General features: G+C 39.6%; 2 protein-coding genes across 3 annotated transcripts; both read left to right on the top strand.

Moving 5' to 3' along the window:
- The first annotated feature begins 42 nt into the window (after positions 1–42).
- Positions 43–9,994, top strand: LOC309696823 (sodium/potassium-transporting ATPase subunit beta-1-interacting protein 3-like). Its single transcript, XM_082518259.1, has 8 exons — positions 43–90; positions 1,177–2,149; positions 3,102–3,239; positions 5,298–5,378; positions 6,960–7,157; positions 9,306–9,366; positions 9,502–9,589; positions 9,682–9,994. The coding sequence occupies exons 2-7, from the start codon at positions 2,096–2,098 to the stop codon at positions 9,555–9,557; spliced, it is 588 nt and encodes a 195-aa protein (XP_082374385.1). The 5' UTR covers positions 43–90; positions 1,177–2,095; the 3' UTR covers positions 9,558–9,589; positions 9,682–9,994.
- Positions 9,995–11,055: 1,061 nt separating this feature from the next.
- Positions 11,056–20,439, top strand: ythdf1 (YTH N6-methyladenosine RNA binding protein F1). 2 transcript variants are annotated; one of them, XM_082518085.1, is made up of 6 exons: positions 11,056–11,461; positions 11,832–11,859; positions 12,372–12,457; positions 13,728–15,335; positions 18,742–18,786; positions 18,909–20,439. In XM_082518085.1, the coding sequence occupies exons 1-6, from the start codon at positions 11,432–11,434 to the stop codon at positions 18,921–18,923; spliced, it is 1,812 nt and encodes a 603-aa protein (XP_082374211.1). In that variant the 5' UTR covers positions 11,056–11,431; the 3' UTR covers positions 18,924–20,439. The 2 variants fall into 2 exon arrangements, with proteins under 2 accessions (XP_082374211.1, XP_082374210.1); XM_082518084.1 differs by having other exon boundaries at positions 12,363–12,457.
- Positions 20,440–23,420: the final 2,981 nt, after the last annotated feature.

Below are 23,420 nucleotides of genomic sequence, written 5' to 3'. Positions count from 1 at the left end.
CATTGTGGAAGCGCAACCGCCAATCAGGGCGCAGTAGACGGTGTTGCTGTATGAGGGTCGATCCGTGCCACAGAGGATCGTAGAGGACAGGTACTTTAACACTGGAAGTTCAGTAAATGTCCTGAAATAGTTCATATGTCTAATTGTTGTTTGTGTTTCATACTGGCACTAAGCATATATTCTAAGTACTCATCTTCCTCAAACCCTGACCAATTTGTTTTTGCAGCTTCTTTAAGCAGAGATTTTTAGAAATCTGACTGACATCCTGCTTTTGATTAGAAAAAAACATGAGTGAGTGGGGGGAATGAGAAATAACGCATCAGAGTTTATTTTACACTTTTAAAATGTGCCAGTTTTTATCTAAAACTAAGATGTATCAAGGTTAGTCTAAGTGCTATTTTACTTTAAGCGGTGTTAATATTATTTTACTATTTTAGTTATACAAACTGAATTATTACAGCATCTGCTGTGCTTCGGTTCTGGCAGAAGAACATTGATTTATAAGGAAAGGAATGAAAATTGCTTCCTGGATGAACCCAGGGGCAGTACCAGGGTACAGTAGAAGATAAATATGGATTATTTTGAACTTTGAATCATACATATCATATTTTATGTGGGCTTGTTATGTCAATTTTTTTGTTTTTTATTCTTGGCCTCTACAAAAATGATTTTGCTTGCTTTACAGTATATTTTAGGCTACAATGTGAAGCCGTTCAGTCCTGGGAGGCAATGTAAATCCCTTTGGAGTTGTCTCAGGAACGATATTCGCTTAAAAACAAAGAAAAATGTCTGCCAAATCAAATATGCAGATCTACCCGCTGTGGTTCCCTCTAAGCTGAGCGAGTGAGCAATCGCGCACCGCTCACATGGTCTCCCCACACAGAAAATCTGCGCTGCACACACAAAAAAATCCAGTCTGAATTGGAATTAAAGTAAATACATGTATTTATTTTATTTCGCTAATTTTCTGTGCGCGGAGACTGTGTCAGCAGTGCACGATTGCTCACGCGCTCAGCTTAGAGGGAACAGTTGGGGCCCTTGCTAATAAGAGAGAAGCTACAGTCAGCTTTAATACCCTGTATTTGAACATATTGCAGTGCGTATTGCATTGCTTTTTGTTTGTTTGTCTGTGGTAGAAAGTACCATTTACTTTGCTGTTGTCTGCTGGGGTTGCAGGATCAGTGCCAGAGATGCCAACAGGATCAGTAAACTAATTCAAAAGTCTGGAACCATCATTGGCCAGAATCTGGAGGCATTTGAGTCAGTGGGGGACGGGAAGTCACTGAACAAACTGCTCTCCATCATACCCACTCCATGCCCCACAACAGAGGCAGCAGAGCGCCGTCTCCCTCAGACTTATTCAACCCCGTTTCAGGAAAACGTTCCCACCTTCTTTTCAAAACCGTCAGGCATAAGATTCCTACACTTTTAGAAGCTGTTTCTCAGATTTATAGTGTGCATATTATTTATTCATGCATTTTTTACTACCCTTCTGCACAATATCATCCTTACTTTGTTTTTAACTTTTCTTTAATGTAACCTCATTTTCATTTTTTTCCATTTTTCTTTGTTGTTGTTTTTTTTAAATCATTGTCACAATATAAGATACTTACTAAGCATCTGTAGTACTTTTATTTTACCTAAACATACCACAGGTACGCAAATAAATGTGCAATTGTATCACATAATCTACATATGGCATATTGTGCAGTTTACAAGGTTGAGGTTGAACCGAATTGAAAACCAACAGCAACATGAAATAAATTCAGCAGTAAAAGATGAAAACACAGTCTTTAGTTTCACTGAGCATCACAGACACTTTCTGCCAAAAAAACATAAATAAAAGTTTGGTGTGGCACTATTCACCCTTTATACATCAGCCTGCCCTCCCCCTTCTCCGTAGTTTTCGCGCAGCAGCCTCAGTGTTTTACTCGTGGAGTAAAGGTACCTATCCTCACAGAGTCTGCCACTGGGTGTGAAGCTTCACAGGTCTGGTTGTTGTGTTTGAGCGGATTAAAAAAATCCTTATTATCCACATCCGCATCCCCACAACCACCATCATCAAACCAGCGGGGGCAGGGAGCAGAAGAAGAAGATGGGGTGCTGCTCGGCGCGATGCATGTTGATCCTCCTGTGTTGTTTGCAGCTGGTAAGAGCTTTTCGCACATGATGCTTCGACATAAACACATCTGTTTAGGCATCAGGCCAGCTGCTGTCTATCCCCTTTAATAACTCAAAGCAACCTAAAAGAAAAAAAAAACAACAACAACAACAGTAAAAATGCTATTTAAAACTGCATGTTAATGACTGTTATGCTTGAATCATTTCTTTGTTGTTTATAGTGAAAGAAGTTCCGCAGCATTAAGCTTTAAGGCTTCAGTTTTTTTAAGACTATATTAAATTTAAGACCATTTAAGGCAAACTGCGACCAAAAGCAGGTTAAACGGTTTTACGCATGTTCTTTCATTCACATTAACTCAGGTTTGTCATTCAATTATACCGCAACAGTTGGTAATAAATTAAATTATAGTAAAATTTGCTAGTAAAATCTAAAAAGCAGAAACGCCTAAACGAACTGCTCTTTTATTATTTGCCGTTTTGTTTTTTGTTTTTTCTGTTAGCGCTTCTGTTACAGTAAAGTCAATTTATTTGGGACTTTTGGTTCGGCCAGTTGAAAATGACTGCATTATGGCATTTTATAGATCAAACAATTAGCAGAATAGGCTGTAATGAAAATAGTAGGCTACTACTTGTTGACTGCAGCAAATCATTTATTTTCTGTAGCGGGCAATTTTAGTTGAAGGTGGAGAATAGCAGTGACCGCCCACCACCACAATAAAGGGCTGCTCCCACTTTGCCCTCCTCCTCTGTGTTTCCCACCCTGCCCCCTGTATGGCTCACTGGGACTGTGACCCCAGAGGACATGACACTATAAACCAGCTGTATTTCCCTGAGAATGCTTTGTCTCCCATGGCTCAGTTGCCTTGGAAACTTATAAAAAGAAAACAAGGTCAAAGATCATGGTCTAACAAGCCATGGCAGCATAGGCTCAACTGACACTCACTGCTGTTTTAAAATTCATTTAAAACTCTGCCCTGCAGATTACAGCGCTGGAGAGGCAGGTGTTTGACTTTCTGGGCTACCAGTGGGCTCCCATCATGATCAACTTTTTTCACATCATCATGGTCATCCTCGGCCTGTTTGGTGCAGTCCAGTACAGATCACGCTACGTTATAATGGTAAGTCTAATACTGAGTGTTGTCTCATAAGAAACAGCTGTTTTTGGTTTGTCATAAAAAAGTTCATTCAAGCTTCCCATCAAGAAGATCAGTACTGTGAATACACAGTAGTCAGGCTCAATATAATGACTGCTAACTTTATTTAGACTTACCAGCATCTCCACAGCTACTTAAATCATATGTTATATCCGGAGTTGGCAGCAGACCATGTGAACTAGAAGGCAACCAACTTTGACAGAGGAGTCAGAAGAGTGCAAAATTATCTGTCTTATATTTCAGGGGCAATGCAGGAGGGAAAAGAGGAGGGACAAATTCTCAAGGTGCAAAAACAGGTCAATGAACTCCCCACACACTGGGGCAGCTGACTGTGAGCACACAATATCTTCAGCACAAAGGTCGCGCTTTAAAACAAGCAGCTCAAGCTGACCTCTTTTTAGTTTAAGAGACATCAGGGCTACTTTCCAAAATCTGACCTGCACATGCCCTGTCCGCTCAGTGTGCTCCTTTGTCATACTGGTTGCCACAATTGCTGCAGAAACAGTAAGATACTCTGAACCAAATAATTAAATTGTGCTAGCACTGCAGAAACATATCTGTCTTATGGGTGTTTAAGTTTTTCATTACCAAACTGTTATGAATCAGTGTAACTTACAGCTGAAGTATATCAGGAGAGATCAGCTGAGTGGGCACAGTGACATTATTGGTCTCGTCTGAACTGCTGAGGCCTCTCTATTATGCCAGTGCTGGTTATATGTGAGATATATATGAGTGGCCACTTCCAGGGCTGAAAAATTCAGTTGTGCAAAGGCTGAAGTTCCTCCAATGACCACTAGACGCTGACTCCAAAAGCATATCAATCCCCTTTGACTTCCATATTAAAATGTTTTTATTGATGTATTTAAAGCCTAAAAGTTAAAAAATGTCCCTATAGGTATTTTCCCCTTTTCATAACAACTGCAGTGTGTATCAGTTATTTATAACTCATCTATTTTGATTTTAGTTTATGCTTTAGTTCAGTAATAAATTGCACTCAAGCATAAGTGTACGAACACAAAGAGATAATCCACCAGCCAGAACTGAGAAAAGCTTTGCAAAAAGAACAATTGCACAGTTATTCACAATATTATCTTATATATGTATACATACATACATACATACATACATAAATACATATGTATGTATGTATGTATGTATGTATGTATGTACATACATATATACATATATATATGTATGATAAACAGTGATATTTAATGGTTATCTTGCTGATGACTTTGCTCTTCTCATTAAAATATGTTTTAATTCTAGCTCTAAAAAACAATATAACAGCAGCCAGATGCTTCAAGATGCAGTCCAGAAACAAATGGGTAATGCAACTGTAGCTATACTCATCTTTTATACACAGTCACAGCCAATAACCAAAACGAGTCCTACTAGAAAACAACATACTAGAAAAAAACCACTAAAAATGGCTTTTACACTTCCTTTTTGCGAGAATTACAAAAACAAGATGCAGTTTGTTTAGTGCAGATTGAAGTGCCATCTAGGCTATTTTCTCCCATTTTCATGTCATTGTACCAAGCTAAGCACTAAAATGATCAGTATTTTCTGCACAGACAGAGGTTTTCAGCCTTTGTTTTCCATCTAATGTATGACAAAAAAAGGGTAAGACATTAAAAAAACATAATGAAACGCATTTAAAAAAAGCCCCACAAAATATCAGGTAGTCAGTGGAAAAAAGCAGCTCCCTGTGCTATGCAGCATTAACTGTGCTGGTAGTGTATGGTATGGTGTTTGTGACCAAAACCATCTCATGTTAAGTTTGTAAGAAAGCTGAGTAGTATAATAACACCAAGCAGCAGTGAGCTGGGTTGATCTGGATTATGCTGAATATGTCATGGTAGTATAACTTTACTGTATTTAACAGGAAAAAAATATACATTTTATTATATAGTGATATATATATATATTATATATATTTCACTACATCTCAGCCCAGCCAACCTCAACCTCAGTCCATGCTGTCATTCCCAGTGTAATTCTGTGCTTCTATTTTCTCAGTACCTGCTGTGGACGTTGTTGTGGGTTGGCTGGAATGTCTTTGTGAGCTGTCTCTACCTGGATTTGGGAGGGCTTTCAAAGGTAACTTTAATGGTCACGTACGTGTCAGGTAATTAGGGACCAAGAGCTCCTAAATACAATGTTCAGCTCTGTCCATGTCACTCTTTTCAAGATCTGCCTCCAATTACAGACTCAGAGTGACAGACACCTTACAGCAATGTGCCTATCCTCAGCCGCAAACAAGTCTCGTTAAGTTGTTTATGTACACTGTCTGCACTCGGGAAGACCAAACCCTAATTATAATTTAGGGAAATGACGACAAATGTTAAAAATAAAACTGTTCAGAATAATTTTCAAGTCAGTCATTCAATCTTGTCTTAGCTCCCCGAATACAAACAATGCTGTATTTTAATTTTAATGATGGTTGGATTCTGTTCACTGATTTAAAATGTAACATTTGGTCGAGTAAAACATTTCTTAGGCATTTCTCCTGCAAATCATCCCTGTGTAGTGTTTTCATAACTGGATCACTACAGTTATGCAATATTTATTAGTGTTACTCTGTTATATCAATTTGAAGATGTAGCAATGCAAGTCTCATCAGCTAGTTACATCACAGCAACTCAATGTATGTACACATGTAGACATGGTCAAGACAATATGGTCAGAGGAGAATAAGCAGACTGCTTTGAGCTGGTACAAGGGCAACAGATACTTAAATAACCACTTGTTACAACCAACATATGCAGAAGAGCATCTCTGAATGAACAGCATGTGGAACCTTGAAGCAGAAGACCACACCAGGTGTCTTTCTTGTCAGCTAAGAACTAGAAAATGTGGGTAAAATTCACACAGGCTTACCAAAACCAGACAACAGAAGATTAAAAGAATGTTGCCCATCTCTATTTGTGCCAAAACATTCAGAATAGGGTCAGAATTTAGGTTAAACAATATGAAGGCATAAATCCATCCTGCCTTGTATTAGCGGTTCAGGTTGCTGATGGTGTAGTGTTATGGGTGATATTTGTTTTGGCACACGTTGACCCCTTATTGCCAATTTACCATTGATTAAATAAATAAATAACAGCCTACCGGTTCTGTATTAGTGTTGACCATGTCCATCCCTTTATGACCACAGTGTAAACATCTTCTGATGGCTGCCTCCAGCAGGATAACGCACCATATTACAAAACTCAAATTCATTTTGCTGTACTTAAACAGTGAACAGATCACAAAAAGAGCACCTTTGGGATGTGGTAGAATGAAAGCAGCAACTGTGTGATGCTATCATGTTAAAATGGGCTAAAATCTCTGAGGAATGTTTCCAGTAACTTGTTAAAGCTATGCCATGAAGAATTAAAGCTGGGCTGAAGGCAAAGGTCAACCTAGCACTGGCAAGGTGTACCTAATAACATTTCTGGTAAGTATATGCTTGTAGCAACACTCTTACGTGACTGGTGCATAAAGAAAAAGGACAAAAAGTAAAATTAGGTGAAATAAGACTTGGTTCTTAGTGCATGGATTCATTTTCACTAAAGTCAGAATAAAATTTGTACTGCATTGAGTTTTTTATGTTTTCTGAATTTTATGGATATCGTGCTGCTTTTCAGGCTTAATAATATTAACAAAATGAACTACCACCTGTCTGTTTGCTCCCTTAAGGATGGTGATATTCTGTCCTTCGGTGTATCCTCACATCATTCCTGGTGGAAGGAGAATGGGCCGGGATGTGAAAGCGAGAGACTTCCCTCTGCTGGATGGAAGAACCAGCAAAATCCAGAGCTTACCACAGTGCTGAGCTGCTGGCTGGAATACCAGTACATAGAAATCCTGCACTGCATCATCCAGCTCCTCGTATCAGTGAGTCTTTAGTTTTGTTCAACACTTCATTTAACAAGACTTTAAAATGGCACCATTGCCAGATGTCGCCTTCACAGCAAGGGCTGGTTAAAAAGTGAAGTGGAAAAGCTGTCTTTTCATGTCATTAGAGCTACACTGGTCCAGAAATCCATAAAAATAAGATCAGCATATGTCACCCCATGACAACAAAACCAAATAATAAAATAGTATGGCAAAAATAAAAAAACATGTGTCATTACCCCAAAACATATGGACATAACTGTATTTATATATTATTTAATGTCATTTTAATTGTAATAAGCATGCATCAGTACACCTGGGAACTAACTGTTGCTTAGCAACAGAATCTGTAGATTAGTAACAGAGCCGATATTTAAGAATAACATCATATTATCACACTAGAGAGAGCTGGTACACACTTTCAGTTTGTGTATTATCTACAAAAGTGAATTACTGCGATATTAGGTCCTGTTTTTGAAAACATTTTGAAGCCAGTTCAATCTGCTGGGTGTGATTTATTTCAATTTTGTTCAATTAATGAATCTATATTTATGTCTTTTTTATACAGCACTTCATTTCTCTGGTCAACACTGGGTTAATTTACGTGACTAAAAGTAGTTTTAATTATTCACTTCAAACAGAATATAAAAAAATTGACGGTTGAGTCTGTTTGATATCAGATGTCGTGGAGACTCCAGCGACACTTAAAGTAATAGAAATCTTTATTAAGTGACCAACATGGTTTGGCTTGTGGCCTTCATTAGGGGACCCTGATGAAGGCCTACTTCCTTACACAAAGTATTGCATATGCTAAATACACTCAACACAGCAGCTCTGCCATAAATTCTGCTTTTATAAAGCGTGTTTTTCAGGTTTGCTTATGATTAGGAAAGGTTGTGTTTTTGAAATACCAGTAGTTGGTTGTGGTGTTCTGGACTCTATTACAAGTGCCTTAATTTCATTGATAAAAAGAAAAATATAGTTCTGATTTGATTTTGGTAGATCTTCACTTCTAGTAATGTCCTCACACATTCCTATTTTGGCTACTTGCACTTGTGCATTTGTGATCTCCTTCTGTGCTCAACTTAAATTTCATGTTGATGAAGGAGATACTGTAGAATTGCAAGAAGCTGTACTTGCAAGTAGAGCAGGTGGACAAAGATTAAGTCTTCAGTGTCCTGTGAGCAGGCATGAAAGCCTCAAACACCTCAGGGGACTAAAGCATAAATCTACACAACAGTCTGAAACTGCAGGGTGCATTCATGGGTCAAAACCTTTATGAATATCATGAAAATGACCAGTATACTCATGTCTGTGCCTCCTTCACACTTTGAAACATAACTGTTCCACTGAATGCTGCTCTTTCCTCTCTGAGTATCAGGAGTATTAGCAGTGATAAACATAAAAGTTGATGCAAAAAGTGGATGCTATTTTGAGGTGCATGCTAAAAATCATTAAAATGCACGAGCAAGTGGTCCTAATAGAACATAAAGGTAGAAAGTTAAGAATAGCCAAATTTCTGGCAGCTCAATGGCAACTTTTTGATTGTACTCCATATATTGAAGACCCAATCACTATTAAACTGAAGACTTGGTCACATGATGTCATGTGATTGGTTGATATTTTCTCTGTATTATTGTGGGGTCCTTACCGTACAGTATAAATCGCCTTAAGGTGTATGCTGGTGAACATGTATATTAAACTGTGTTTGAGTCCTTATGTGAAAATTTCTTCTAGCTGATGAACGTCAGTTGGAGAAAAAGGTTTTGATTTAATAAAGTCATGGCAAGCAAGATGTAGTGCAGAGGTTACAATGAATCTTTTCAATACTAATTCTTTCTTCCTACGCACCTGTTGTTCATTCAGGTGTGCAGAGATTTTAAACCATTAATATCTAAAACAATTTCTTGTGTAATATTTTAAGAGTACATCTACAGACAGATAGTTTCTCTGAGTAGGAATGCAAATAAGATAGCTAACTGGAATTAAGAGGTAAGTTATTATTTACATGTTTTTTTCCCACTAACTCATAAAATCTTTCGCTGTCAGCAAAGTCTACTGTCTGCTTTGTGTTTTGCGTTAATATTAAAAGACAGAAGATTTTAAAATATGCTGTTCTTTTCTTATGCTTTTGTGATAATCCTACAGCTCCCGGGATTTGTTTACGCCTGCTATGTGGCCAGCACATTTTCAGAAGAGGATGACAGCTGTAAGTGTCCTCCTGATCAGTGTCAAATACAATCTCATTTTCTTACATTATCTAATTTATTGGATAACAATCCATTACAAAGAAACGGCATGTTTATGCACGCCTTTCATTCATTTTGTTTTATGTTTATTTTAGTTAACTTCATTGGTGAGTTTCACCATCCATCCAAACCCTCTAAGTTGCTTTTCTAGTGTTACAATCCATTGGTAAGTAGCCCACATTTGTTTGCACTCATGTAAGCTAAGCTAGGCCCATCCTCTGCTGCACAATGTATTTCCTATGTTTTTTGTTTTTTAGATTATAAATAAAAAAAAGTGAAAAGCTGAGAAGGAACTAAGAAGAAGATCAAACAACTCTGCAGAGTCTGATAGTGCGTCATCTCTGACATAGTCAATAACACTCACACAGAGATGCCGAATCTCACTGTGTACATTTCTCACACTGTGGCCTGATTCAAAAGAGGAGTCTCCAGTCTATTGCATGTTGATATTTTCTAGTTTTATCCAGTAGTAACGCTACCTCTCAGCATGTATGTGAAAGACTGTTTGTAGGTTCGGCTGTCTGACAGAATACTGTGGTTCTAAATTTGTACATATGCAGCTGGTGTTCTTTCTGATGTTTCATAAAATGTACAAATTATTATTATGTGTAATTTCAATTAGAAGAAGGGAGGACCCCAACGTGTATAATGTGTGTCATCAGTCAGTGGAATAAACTGTGTCCACAATTTGCCTTATAGTGGATTACTGCTAATGTTCATCTAATGTTTATTCATTCATATACAGTTTTACCTCCATTAGTGAAATGTAAGTACATTTACTCAAGTACTGTACATTACTTAAGATTACATTTCTTTGTGTGCAATTTTGTCTCGTGTACAGTTTAGATTAAAAAAAAATGTTGCACTTGTTACACTGACAGTTTTAAATGCTAGCTACATTTAAAATTAATTATGTGAACTTATAAAATATGTTTCATTTATCACCAAACTACCAAACAGTAATAAAAGAAAGAGTAAAAAATAAAGTAATATAGCAATGTTGTCATTTACTTTAGATGATTTTGTACCACTACTGCACAAAAAAGCATTATGAATGTAAGTGACTGTAATTTGATTATTCGTCCCATATTTTGGAAATTATTATTATTAAACATAGTGTTATAGTATAGTGTTCTTGGACCATTTTCAGTTGATTTTTTATTTATTTATTTGTTGTTTGCTTTCAAATATTTTTTCCCCTTAAGAGATTTCTTTTGTCATACTGGATTGTATTTTATTGAGCTACAGTTTATACTGTTCCACTTATTTAGGTTATTTTGATATATTTTGTGTTTAAAGATAAGATATACTGATTTATTTATCCCCAAAATTTGGACCTACAGAAACATTTTTGTCATGCATATTTCAGGATTCCGTAGCATTATCTCAAATGGTTCGACTTAACTAAAAACGTCCGAGAAAAATCCAAATAACTTCTGAGAATTTTTTTTATTTAAATTAACTTAATTTTTGACCTTGAAAACTTCCATTCCTAGAAAAAATGTTTTCTTAAAAAGCCGTAATTAGAATTAGATTCCATACCTTTAAGAAATGATTTAATCAATTAATTTATTTTTAATTAAAAAAAATGAAATTAATGACATGAGCTCGCTCTGCTACTTCTGCTGCTAGGTAGCCTTGGACGCGTTTTTCACATTAGCGGCGTCATTTCCGCCCCGCAGACCCCGGATGAAGCTGCCGTTTGGGGCAAGTGAAGCAGGGCCACCGAGGCTGGTTGGGTTTTAATTTAGCAGAGAGGGGGGTCGGAGCGGATCGCAGCCCCGCTGGATTAATGTGGACAGGGCAGCGCGGAGTGCCAGCAGGGCTACGAGGAGCAAACAGTCCGGGTCGAGTAGAGACACCGGCTAAAAGCTGCTGCTAACTCTGTTTAACTGTTAGCAGCAAAGTAACGCAGAGCAAGCAGCCAGCTTCTCCGGCTAATAGCCTCTCCACACCGCGGAGTGTGCAGCTTACACACGGCACGTCTCATCGGAGCTCCAGTCTAACACAGCACCTGGTGAATGAATGATGTCTGCCGCTAGCATTGACCCTCAGGTAAGCAGCAAACAGGGGGATACCTTCAGCTTCGGGTTTATATTTCTGCAGGAAGGAGAGATGAGCATGGTGTGCACCCCTCTCTGGAGACGATGCCCCCGCTGCAAGCTAAGGATAGCTGGAAAACTACTCACTGCTGGTAACAAACCAAGGCCTGGACCACAGCTCCCAGTGGGTATCAGAGTGGCCCTAACATACCACATCGCCGAGCGCTGATGCTTTTTATGTGTCAGTGAGGTTTTTCGGAGGAAATGTCTGAATACATCTCAGTGTGAGGCTAGGGTGATGTCTTAATGCTCTGAATTTTCCAGTCGTGACCCACACAAGCTCTCTCTCTCTTTTTTTTCATCCTCCCAAAACGACTGATAAGACATCGAAAGGACAAGATGCAAGCAAAGGTAAGAGATGATGGATCTCTAGATGTTTTCTGTATCTAGAGGGGGACAAACTGGCCTGGCAGGCTTATTACTGAGTGCATCACCACCTAATATGGAACCTGTTTCTGTAGCGGTTTGTAATAGTGATAACCACTGCAAAAATCTTTTAAAATTAAGGTACCTCACATATTTCAAAAGGTCAGCTCCTAAATGCTATATTTATCAATCAGGAAGACAGAAAAATCAATTTTAATTCTCGGTACTCATCATTCACGTTGACCTCCTCTCATTTGTCTACAGCTGTGTAGCACAAAGTGCACATCTTTTGGAAACCTATTTGTACATTTAGAGTGAATACATGCTGGTGTTTAGTTTCTATCATTATTAACTGCAATGTGAATATATCATGAGGTGTCATAATATTAAAAACGGGTATTTTTCTTTTTTTTTAGCTTTGTTTTTTTTTTTTCTTTCAAAGTGTGTGTATAAGTTCCCGTGTGCAGCTTTGATTCTATTTATTGCAGCCTTTTCAGTTTCGGTGCAGAATGGCTCCCTCCATCAGAAGGATGCTGTCCATGATAATGACTTTGAGCCCTATCTTACCGGCCAGTCCAGTCAGGTAGGAAAACTTTATTGAATCCCACAGGGGGGAATTCACCTGTTACAGCAGCTCAAAAGTAGTGATGAGATGGAAAGCACTGAATAATAACAATGTAATATAACCAAACTAGTCTTTGAGTTTTAGGAAGTAAAAGAATTAACATATGATCACATTGGTTAAATATACATGTGCGCACATATGCATGTTCGATCTGTTGAAAGGGAAAACAGTGGGGTCACTGTTTCTTTTAACTTTTTGGAGACCTTATAAATAAAATGATTTTAGGATTTTAAGGTTTATCCTCTTATAACTTTGAATCAGTGTAGCGCTGGGCAGTATGACCAAAAAATCTGGTGAATTTTGTTAACATTATAAAAAAATATAAAACTCTTTAATGTCATCATTAAAAAAGAAATAAAATAAAATGAAACAGCACGACCAAAGGAACAAAAAGTCTGATCTTAGACTCTCATACCTAAAAATAGTATTTGGACTATACAGTCAAAACTAATATAATTTTTTTGGGCTGCTGTCTTTAAACAATGATTGTTTAGCTCATTAACATTAATGTTTAAATGCAGCTTTCAAATAAAAACCATTTGAAATTATTCTTCCCAACTTTGTGGCATAAATTGTTCTGTCTCTGGGTAAAATCGCCAGTTAGCCTTGATTAGCATATTTTCTTCCCATCATGCTGTTCAGTGGTGTCATTAAGTAAGGTTTTCATTGGAATTGAATAGAGGGACACCTCTGGTTGATTGGTTCAGAGACAAAGTTATAGAGGCAAAGTTGAGATGGTTTTTGGACATGTGCAGTAGAGGGATTGTGGGTAGACTGGATAGATGGGTTCTGAATATGGAGCAGGAGGAAAAGACGAAGAAGACAGTAAAAGAAAGAGAATGTAGTGACGGAGGACATGCAGAAAGTTGGCGTGACAGAGGAGGATGCTGGTTTGTTTTGTGACATAATGTTTGCTTTGTTCAACAGCGTGACCTGTGGGTTTATAAGTGGTGTTTCCTATTATCACGTATGAGTCATGATTGCATCCGTGAGTCAAGTTGAGAAGAGGAAAGTAAAATATCTCAAATTCAACAAAGCAAAATAAAGTACCTTACTAAAAGGCGTACTAAATGGAGTGGAATCAGCACGACAATTATCAGGTGATTAAAGCGGTTCAGTATAACAGAGTGTAAGGTGTAGGGGACAGTGGAGTGTGGAGAAAAGGGTGAAAGAGCAAAACATTTACTTTGATTTTGTTAAAAGGATCTTTTTCTGTTTCTTTTTGCAGAATAACAGTTATCAGTCCATGACAGACCCTTACCTGTCCAGCTACTATGCCCCCTCTATTGGATTTCCTTATCCTCTCAGTGAGGCTCCTTGGTCTACAGGAGGTGATCCACCGATTCCCTACTTGACACCCTATGCCCCGCTCAGCAATGGAGACCACCACTTCATGCACGACACGGTGTTTGGGCAGCCGGGCGGGCTCAGCAGCAGCATCTACCCTCACAGGTTTAACTTCTTCCCAGAGAATCCAGCGTTCTCTGCCTGGGGCACCAGTGGTTCTCAGGGACAGCAGACTCAGAGCTCAGCCTACGGGGGGAGCTACAGCTACCCACCAAGCTCACTTGGAGGCACCTTAGTCCCTGATGGCCAGACAGGTTTCCATAGTGACACCCTAAGCAAGGCCCCAGGTATGAACAGCATAGAGCAGGGCATGTTGGGCCTCAAAATAGGCGGGGACGTGACTGGAAGTGGCTCAGGTGTGAAGAGTGCAGGCTCCGTGATCGGTGGCAGCGGCAGTGTAGCGGCTGCTGTTGCCACAGGCAACGGTGGCACACCAATGGGAATGCCCCCTCCGAAGCCGACATCGTGGGCTGCAATCGCTAGTAAACCTGCCAAGCTGCAGCAACAAAAGACCAAGAACAAGCCTCCTATAGTCGGAGGACCTCTGCCTCCACCTCCCATCAAACACAGCATGGACATTGATACGTGGGACAATAAAGGGACTGTGACCAAGATGGCCCCTCCTTTACCCCACCACCACCAACAGCACCAGCCCCAGCTTCACTCCCATGCTCCCAGTCTCTTGCCTCCCCTTCAGCAATCCCTGCATTCTGCCCAGTCCCTGGTGCAGCAGATGACCCTGCAGGGTCCGCCTCATTCTTACCAGAACCACAACTCTGCTCCCACACCTCAGACCCGCTGGGTAGCCCCACGCAACCGCAACTTGTGCTACGGTGGAGGAAGCTTGGACAGCAGCGGCTCCTCCAACGGCGGTGGTGTTGGTAATGGAGGGGGTGGGGTGGGGCCTCCAGACCTGGGATCAGAGTCCCACCCTGTGCTGGAGAAACTGAGAGCGGCCCATAGCTACAACCCCAAGGAGTTTGACTGGAACCTGAAAAACGGCCGCGTGTTTATCATTAAAAGCTACTCCGAGGACGACATCCACCGCTCCATCAAGTACTCCATCTGGTGCAGCACAGAGCACGGCAACAAGCGCCTAGACTCAGCCTACAGAGCCATGAACTCTAAAGGGCCCGTCTACTTGCTGTTCAGCGTCAATGGCAGCGGGCATTTCTGCGGCGTGGCGGAGATGCGCTCGCCGGTGGACTACGGCACCAGCGCAGGTGTGTGGGCGCAGGACAAGTGGAAGGGCAAGTTTGATGTGAACTGGTTGTTTGTTAAGGACGTGCCTAATAGCCAGCTGCGCCACATCCGCCTGGAAAACAACGACAACAAGCCGGTCACCAACTCACGTGACACTCAAGAGGTTCCTCTGGAAAAAGCAAAGCAGGTGCTCAAGATTATTGCCCAGTACAAACACACCACCTCCATCTTCGATGACTTTTCCCACTACGAGAAGAAGCAAGAGGAAGAGGAGGTGGTGAAAAAGGTAGACATGTCTTTGATATTAAATACAAATGAATGAATCTGTTAAGGTTTTGCTGCTGCTGTATGAAAAAAGTTAATGTGGGGGAAGAATGTTTTGTTCACATTTCTACTAAAATATCTTCTTTGGACCCTTGCTTTTCACTTTTGTTTGCACACATGCTCTACAGCATGTCCTGTGTGTTACTAGAGCTTCGCAATTGATCCGATTTTAATTTCTTGTGATTAGCAAATCAAGATAATCAAGAAGGTAATAAAGCCGCTATTTAAATCCATGTTTTCAAAGTGGGAAATCATAATGAATAATCACGATCTCAGTACTATCATTAATAAATCCATCCATCCATTCGCTTCCGCTTATCCTTTTCAGGGTCGCGGGGGGCGCTGGAGCCTATCCCAGCTGTCATAGGGCGAGAGGCGGGGTACACCCTGGACAGGTCGCCAGTCTGTCGCAGGGCCAACACATAGGGACAGACAACCATTCGCACTCACATTCACTCGCACATTCACACCTAGTGGCAATTTGGATTATCCAATTAACCTATCCCCACAAGTTGCATGTCTTTGGATGGTGGGAGGAAGCCGGAGTACCCGGAGAGAACCCACGCAAACACGGGGAGAACATGCAAACTCCACACAGAAGGACCCCGGCCTGATGGTGGAATTGAACTCAGGACCTTCTTGCTGTGCGGCAACAGTGCTAACCACCGTGCCACCGTGCTCATTAATAAATCCTTTATTTAAAGACCTTCTCTCATTGAGGTGCACAAAAGAGTTACATTATTTAGTTCAAGACAGTTTAAGACAGACAGATACAGCAACACATTATTCGTTAATGTGCAAATTAAGAACAGCACCTACAATAGCTGTGACAGATACATATAAATAATCTGTGTGAAAATAAGGGTACAGGTAATATTTAACTGCCCTCTGGGCACTGCAAGTGCTGTGTTTTAAACAAAGAGCACATGCGACCAGGTAATCTTTGCAGCACAACCTTGCATGGAAACATCAGACATTGTTGCTGTCATCTGCTATTTAAAGAAGACCATCTCACTTTTGTCTCCCAGTGATGCAGTGCAGAGTGAGAAGGCTCAAAGTGGCCAAAGAAGCGCGCACATAAACAGTATCACCATACTCGAGCCTGTGGGTACATGCAGTGAGTGAGAAACAGGATTTCTTTCTTTATAAAAATACAGTTTTTGTCTTTAGTTTTCTTGACAGGTGTTCCTCACGGGTGTAAAAATTGACTAGAAAATTTGGGATTTTTTTCCATAATCGAGCAGCAGTAGAACCTGTGCAACTGCAGTCAGATCAGGCATCAAACGGTTTTAAACCTGCCAGCTTCATAGTTCCAGGTCTGTGTGATGTCTGATAGTGCCTGTTTGAGAACAATGCAGGTAACTGTCCTGTGAATTCACAACAAGCGAGTGGGCGTCATGTGTTCTGCCTCCTGCACGCTCTGTTCAGTCAGCTCTCTTGCCTAAACCAAAAATAGTATTTCCAGCAGTGAGAACCCATCTGACGCAGGTTATTTCCTGCTGTGTGCTGCTTGTGAGAAAGGACAGCTCTGCACAACGCTCAGACCTGATTCTGGTGACGGTGTCTGAGGTTCAGGTGTAAAAACTGCTTCAGATAAAAACTACAACACCCCTACCATAATCCTATTGTAGACTTACTTTCTTACACATGGATTATGCCTAATCCTAGACTAAATACAACTTCCTATTGTAGTCGACATTGAATTTTCTTTTTAGATTAGGACTGCGTTCAATCACCGACTGCGAAACCGACTCTTAATGTCTTACAACAAGGTGCTCAAGGTTCAAGGACCTTGAACCTTGAACCTTGTGCACCTTAACCGACTCTTAATGTCTTACAACAAGGTGCACAAAACGTGTACTTGACCTGATTTATGATGTTGCCTTATATGGAGTTATTTATGTTAACTAACCATAGACTTTATATAAAGATGGACATAGCCACATAATATTACCTGAAACTAGTAACTGAGCCCATTAAGTCATCAGGAACAAGTCAGAAGTGACCATATTTAGAAAGTTGCATGCTGAGTTATCAGCTAACACTAATCAAGCTTGATTTGTGAGTTGGTTGATAAACTATTAAGGTTTGAAGCACAGGTGCATTTATCTATACTGATTGATGTTGTCTTTTGGTGGCTACAGATGCAGCTCATCATGAGTTGTGTCATAGATGAGAAAAATACAAAAAGACATGTATAGTAGGTTAAGTGGTGATTCTGAAATGGTTGTGGGTGTGAATGGAGACCTGTTGCTCTTGGTTAAACCTCATTTATACTTCCCTGTTCACCCGAGTCCCAGTTTATATAAATTTCATCATCAGATGGTGAGCGCAAGATTTCATGTGGATATCCATGTTTTTTTTGTTTTGGTTTTTTGTGTGTGTGACCATGGGGATTTGCATGCACCTCAGGCGGTGTACTTCAAAAAAGTATAACTGGAACGACTACTCAGCCATGAGGCTTCCACCTGTGTCCACAGTTAGTTTGTCACTAGTTTATCAGCCCACTGATAAACTAGTCACGCACAAGCCTATTATTATGTATTGCATAAATTATGCTGTAAAGATTCATGGTTTTTCCTGGTTTTTATTGTGGATCATAATACCTATTGTGTGGTAATTATATTTTAAATAAAAGTTTTGTTGCAAAATTTATAGCATTTATGCTACAGTCCCACTAGTGAAAACAGTGGTTGGAGATCCCAACACTACCAAAATTATTGCCACCCATTGCGATAAGCGTACTCTGAAGACTCGCACTAAGTCTGCAGCACTTACAGTAACTGCTGTCTTCAAAGCAACTTTGGTGCCTCGAGATGGTGATTTAAAAATCAATGAGAGAGTCGGTGTGCTGGTCTCAGTTGGGTGAGGTCAAGCACAGCGATTTAACTGCATAATGACACAGGTGTTTGGTGACTTTGCATTTTTATAGGAATACAACCAGAGCTAAACCAGCTGATTCAAAGTCTTCTACTGCAAACAACTACGTTGCAGTCAAGACTCAGATTGATTGTAACATGTAGGCAACCTGTGTGCGTCTAAACAGACAGCAATTGTTTGCAAACATTCAACAATCTCTCTGAGTGGTTGCAATTGTTTGGAGACAGGCTGCCTGCCACCAGATGAGCACTTCTAATGAAGTAAAGGGAACTTCTTGTGATTGAAATTGGTTGCCCAGCGGTTCATCATCCTGAACCTCTGGGCATCCAGACTACTTGCAACTGGTTGCTGACCGTAAATCACCAAGCAACTACTGAATTTTTCTAGTCGTGAGGAGATTTCTACTCCAGTGTGACTGAGGAGATGCTTCCTAGCATAATTCTCTGCTGAGAACTTCATTAAGTCTTCATGTGTTTTTTTTCTAACAGAGCTACGAGCCTGCCTCAATACAGAGTCGATCCCGAATCGATCAGGTAAAGCTTATCTTACTTCTTTCTCTCTCAGGTGGGGGTAAAGTTGGAATGAGAATATGAATTCTGTAGAAACATGGATAACGATTCGTTTGTTTTTTGTTTTTTTTAATTCTCTCTTTCAGGACCGTCAGAAGTAAGCTATAGAAATCTCTTCTGAAAGCTCAGCCGACGGTTGTGTTTGAATGGACATGCTGAAATCTAGGTTTAAAAAGAAAACACAAGGACACCAACAAACACAAAAAAAAATATCTGAAAACGAATATTTTTTTTTCTATTTAATTTTTGCGACCAAACTATTTGAGCCACCGGTTCCAGTCTTCAATATGCGTGCAGGGATGAAGCTCGTTCCACCAGATGAATCGCTTCAATAATATCTATTTTCTTGTTTTTTCTGTATTTTTTAGCCTTATAAATCTCTATCGCTACCCTCGAACATCTGAAATTGGTAACTAATTCTAAATATCTGCACGTCTGTTTGGAAAAATCTCTCGACAACATGCTGCTGATATTCAGTGACTGTTCACTTTGTGGTTTGTGTGTTGGAGAAATGTTAAGTGCTTGTATTGCTTTATCTTAATGAGTGAACAACAACTTTATTGACAAATGTCTGCTATCTGTATGTGGCCAGTTGTATTTTGTATTATCATAAGACAAAATAATGACTTCTATCATGCCCCCTCCTCCTCCTTCTGTTTTTTGTTTTTTTTTTTTTTCCCCTCATGTGAGGGGTCTCTGAAGGTTTCTATATGCATAGACATAATTGTGCAAAGGTGGTGGCATTAGAAGGCATTAATATTATAAGAATATATTGAAGGATGTATCACCAGGTTTAACGTAATGTTGAGAAAATGTGCGATTTTGTCATTACAGGGTGGAGCCGTAACGTTTCTTTGCTGCGGTAGTGTGGAATATTTTTTATTTCCAGTACTGTACCTCAATTTATTTATTTATTTTTTCAAGCTAGAGATTCAGGGAAAATAAGTCTGAAGATCAAACGCTCGTAAAGGTGGTCCTGCTCTCACTTTAACGATGGAAATTCAAATAATACTGTTTAAGTTGATTTTTTTTTTTTTTTTTTTTTTAATCAACACAGGATCTGCTTTCTTTCCCCTTTCTCTGTTTATGAAATTCTGGGCAATGTAGCATGCACTGCTTTTAGAACTCAAGCCAGGCCCGTCGTTTAGTTTTATTTGTTCTTTCTTAACATTATAATAATCTTTTCATCATTTCCATCACTATAACCTTCATCCTCGGAAAATGTAAGCTTTAATGTACTGGCATTTCTAACTGAGATCGCCTCAAAATGTTTAACTGTAGCATTATACTTAACTGATTTATTGTCAAGTGTATGAAAACGCAGAGACTAGCCTATATGGTATATGTTTGTGACTTTTTTTTTGTTATTTTCTTTTTTTAATTGCTTGCTGTATTGTGTGTGGATGTGGGTGTGTGCGTGGGTGTGTGTGTGTGCGAGTGGAAGAAAAAGAGAGGGACTGTGGAGCAATCAGAATTATATAATGGTATTGGAATATAGAAAATTTATGCAAAAAAAAGTTTTAAGTCACCCTTGAATTAAATATCTATTGTATCAGAGGTCACTATCACATTCTTAGATTTGATCATATTCATTATTAAAGACATACTTATCTGTTGTTTGTGTTTCTGTTTTTATGACCATTCAAGGAAGTTTGTTTCTGAAAAATAAAAAAAGTTGCCACAAAAGCTTCGCGGACAAAATTAGAACGTCTCAGAGATCGATACGGCACGTCTCCAGTTGAGGTTCTCAGTCACTGATCATGGTGACGGTAGGAAGAAAGAACTCTTCTTTAACAGGAAGTGACCTCCAGCTGAAACAGGCACATGTGACAAGTTTGAGAACAGAAAGTATAGTATGGATGCTTGTTTCCACCAAAACAAAAACTTTTTCTCCTGGCACAGTTAAGTGAAAACTTCTTATATTATTTAAAATTTTTGACTATATTTTTGACATCTCAACTTTCTCTGATATTTTTACTAACTCGAAGTTTTGACTTAGGAATAGCAAAAACAAAAAAAGTGTTAAGAAGCTTCCAAGTGTAGAGACTTGCTTGTTGCATTGATTGTTTTCTGGAGGAATTCCATTTTATAAAATGTTGATTAAAATAATTAATTGCAAATATTTATTTATTCGATGCTAGCTTTGCATCATTCAGTTTTAAATAGTCCTTATCTTATATTGAGCATTAGCTCTTCAGTTCACCCTCTGAAACAAGGTGTTTTAGCTCCCTGCTTCTAACTCAGCCCATGATTTCAGGTAGCGAGGAAAAGAGCTTAGTGGCTTTACTGACCAGAACAGAGGCACAGAGGAACCATAGGTGGTGCTGTGGGAAATCAGAAAAGCATGGTTCAATAACCATTAGGACCATAGACTGTATGTAAAAGATGAGCGTAGCTTTCAGGTCACAAAACTGAAGCCACAGCAGAAATACTTTCAACCTTCCATCTTTCTAATGAACAGCAGGGGGCAGCATCTGTAGTTTGAAAAGGTCCGGTTACATAAAAGTCTAGCAAAATTATAAATTTAACTTGTGACCTCAGTAAACACTTTCCTAACGAGTTTATGGCCTCCGGCACCAGTTTTACTTAACACAACATAAAGGTGATTTTGTCTGGTTATTATTACAGCCAGAAAGGATGACTGCATGGGGTGTGCTTTATTGGCTAAAGACTCCCAGCTTCTCCTTCAGACACACCTCCGATCTTTACAAGTTCATGTTTGAATCAGCAAATACATTATTTACAGTATATCAGCTGCTTGTTATCTGATGTCTCCATGAAGATCACTGGAATGCAGAGGTGTTTCCAGGATTTTTTTTAACGAGAGGACCCAAAAACAACAACATGAAGAAATCAATATTTAATCAGATGAAAATACAGATGCAGGAAATAGTCACAAATTTCAGGGTCTACTGAGGCAACTATTACCACTCTTGTAAATCCTATATGAGTAGAATACAAAAATCTAAATCACTGTATCATATGTGTGATTACTGGATTATAATCTTTGCATAATACTCATACTCATAATACTTACATTCTATAGGTAACGTCATCTATAGTATTACAGCCTAACATCTTAGTAGAGTTTTATTTCGTTAAGTAATAAAAGAAATAATGTGATAAAAGCTCTAAAATGAATGGTCTGAAATACAAAAATCAGTGTTTTTATTTAAGCTGTAGTTCAGAAAAGGAAAGTACCCGTAAATAGTAATACTGGAAGTATAATTACATTAAAATCTTTTCTTAATGTGGACAATGTGATTCAAATTTATTTCATTATCTGCTTGGTTGTTTTTAAAAAATTAGTTTTCAGTTAAGGTATCAAGTGATAAAGCTGTTGTACTCTTTAACATAATAAATACAAAGGTCATACCAGTTTGCGTCATGCTGTTTGTGTTTATTTTCCTCCTGAACACAGTTAAACACACATATGAGGACTTTATTGACATAAAGTAATGAACTGATTCATCCTCACTGATAGGAAAGCAGCGACAGGCTGAATATGAGTATTTTGTGGTTACGGGTTCTTAAAAAAATACTTCTAAACCGATAGAAAATGAGATTAAATGATTTTCTATTACTCGTGGTTAATTTTTGATCAAAAGCGATGGGATGAGAAGCAGCAGATGCGCTCCCTCCTGTCTCAGCAGCCCTCCGTCTCCGTGAATGATGCGGGGATGGTGCAGAGTTTGATTCCTCTCTTGGCATTCACCGCGTGCCTTAATTGTATGGCTAATAAATCAAGGTCCGCCGTGAACACGAGGAGCGGCAACCCTGGCTCCCTTATCGAGGAAAGTTGGAGCTTCTGACCGTCACAGACAGAAAAAACACACAAATAACCCGACAGGCCTGAGCGCCATCACTCTGCATCGCCGTTTACATGTCTTGAAAATATGACCTGAATTTCACACCAACCATCAACATAAATTAAAACACATCACACAATGCGCGCCTTCGTCTTCTTTCCCTCCTGCGCGACCGTGAATTATCAGTCCATCGTCCCCGGCGCGTCTTCATTCCGTGACACAGCACCTGTCCTGTTTTATTCTCAGTGATGGATGTGTGGAGGTGAAGCAGGCCAGACAATGCCGTCCACAGTCCGAGGCGGGCGGGCAAGCCCACTGGTGATGCTCAGCCAGGCTTTGAGTCAGAGGAAATAAAAACCTGCGTCAGCCCTCCGGACTCCGAGGTTTAAGTATCTGACAGATATTTTCGGTTTTCTGGATATTTCACATTTCTCTACAGCAAAAACCGCCCCCGTCCTGATTTGCGTGCGTCTTTCATATCCCGGTGTTCACAGCTGAAGCAGTAACGTCATGACGTGGATCCGCTATGAGACGCAAAGTGTTTGACCCCATTAAAGCGTCTACAGAGCGTGTTAATAAAATATATGGACCCGATGCCGAGCGGTACTGCAATGTTTTCATTTCTGTGGGCAGGAAAAGATCCGCATGCGCTGACCAGGGTGCTGAAAGCGGACCCGCTGGGAGTCAGTTAACCGCACAGGAGCCTCTATACAGCTTCATCCCCTAAATATATTCAATCTAATAGTTTATAAAGTTGTATTTTCTTCGCTGTAACCGCATTAAAATCAC

Source organism: Aulonocara stuartgranti (genome assembly GCF_965226115.1).
Source record: "Aulonocara stuartgranti genome assembly, chromosome: 20".
NCBI lineage: Eukaryota > Metazoa > Chordata > Actinopteri > Cichliformes > Cichlidae > Aulonocara > Aulonocara stuartgranti.
The sequence above is the reverse complement of the archived record's forward strand: the minus strand, read 5'-3'. Positions and strand labels throughout refer to the sequence as shown.

Bases quoted from the DNA above. Each gene is read 5' to 3' on its own strand.
- LOC309696823 (XM_082518259.1), top strand. From the start codon at position 2,096: ATGGGGTGCTGCTCGGCGCGATGCATGTTGATCCTCCTGTGTTGTTTG. The intron at 2,150-3,101 runs GTAAGAGCTTTT...TCTGCCCTGCAG, and splicing joins TCCTGTGTTGTTTGCAGCTG to ATTACAGCGCTGGAGAGGCA. The intron at 3,240-5,297 runs GTAAGTCTAATA...CTATTTTCTCAG, and splicing joins GATCACGCTACGTTATAATG to TACCTGCTGTGGACGTTGTT.
- ythdf1 (XM_082518084.1), top strand. From the start codon at position 11,432: ATGATGTCTGCCGCTAGCATTGACCCTCAG. The intron at 11,462-11,831 runs GTAAGCAGCAAA...ACGACTGATAAG, and splicing joins CCGCTAGCATTGACCCTCAG to ACATCGAAAGGACAAGATGC. The intron at 15,336-18,741 runs GTAGACATGTCT...TTTTTCTAACAG, and splicing joins AAGAGGAGGTGGTGAAAAAG to AGCTACGAGCCTGCCTCAAT.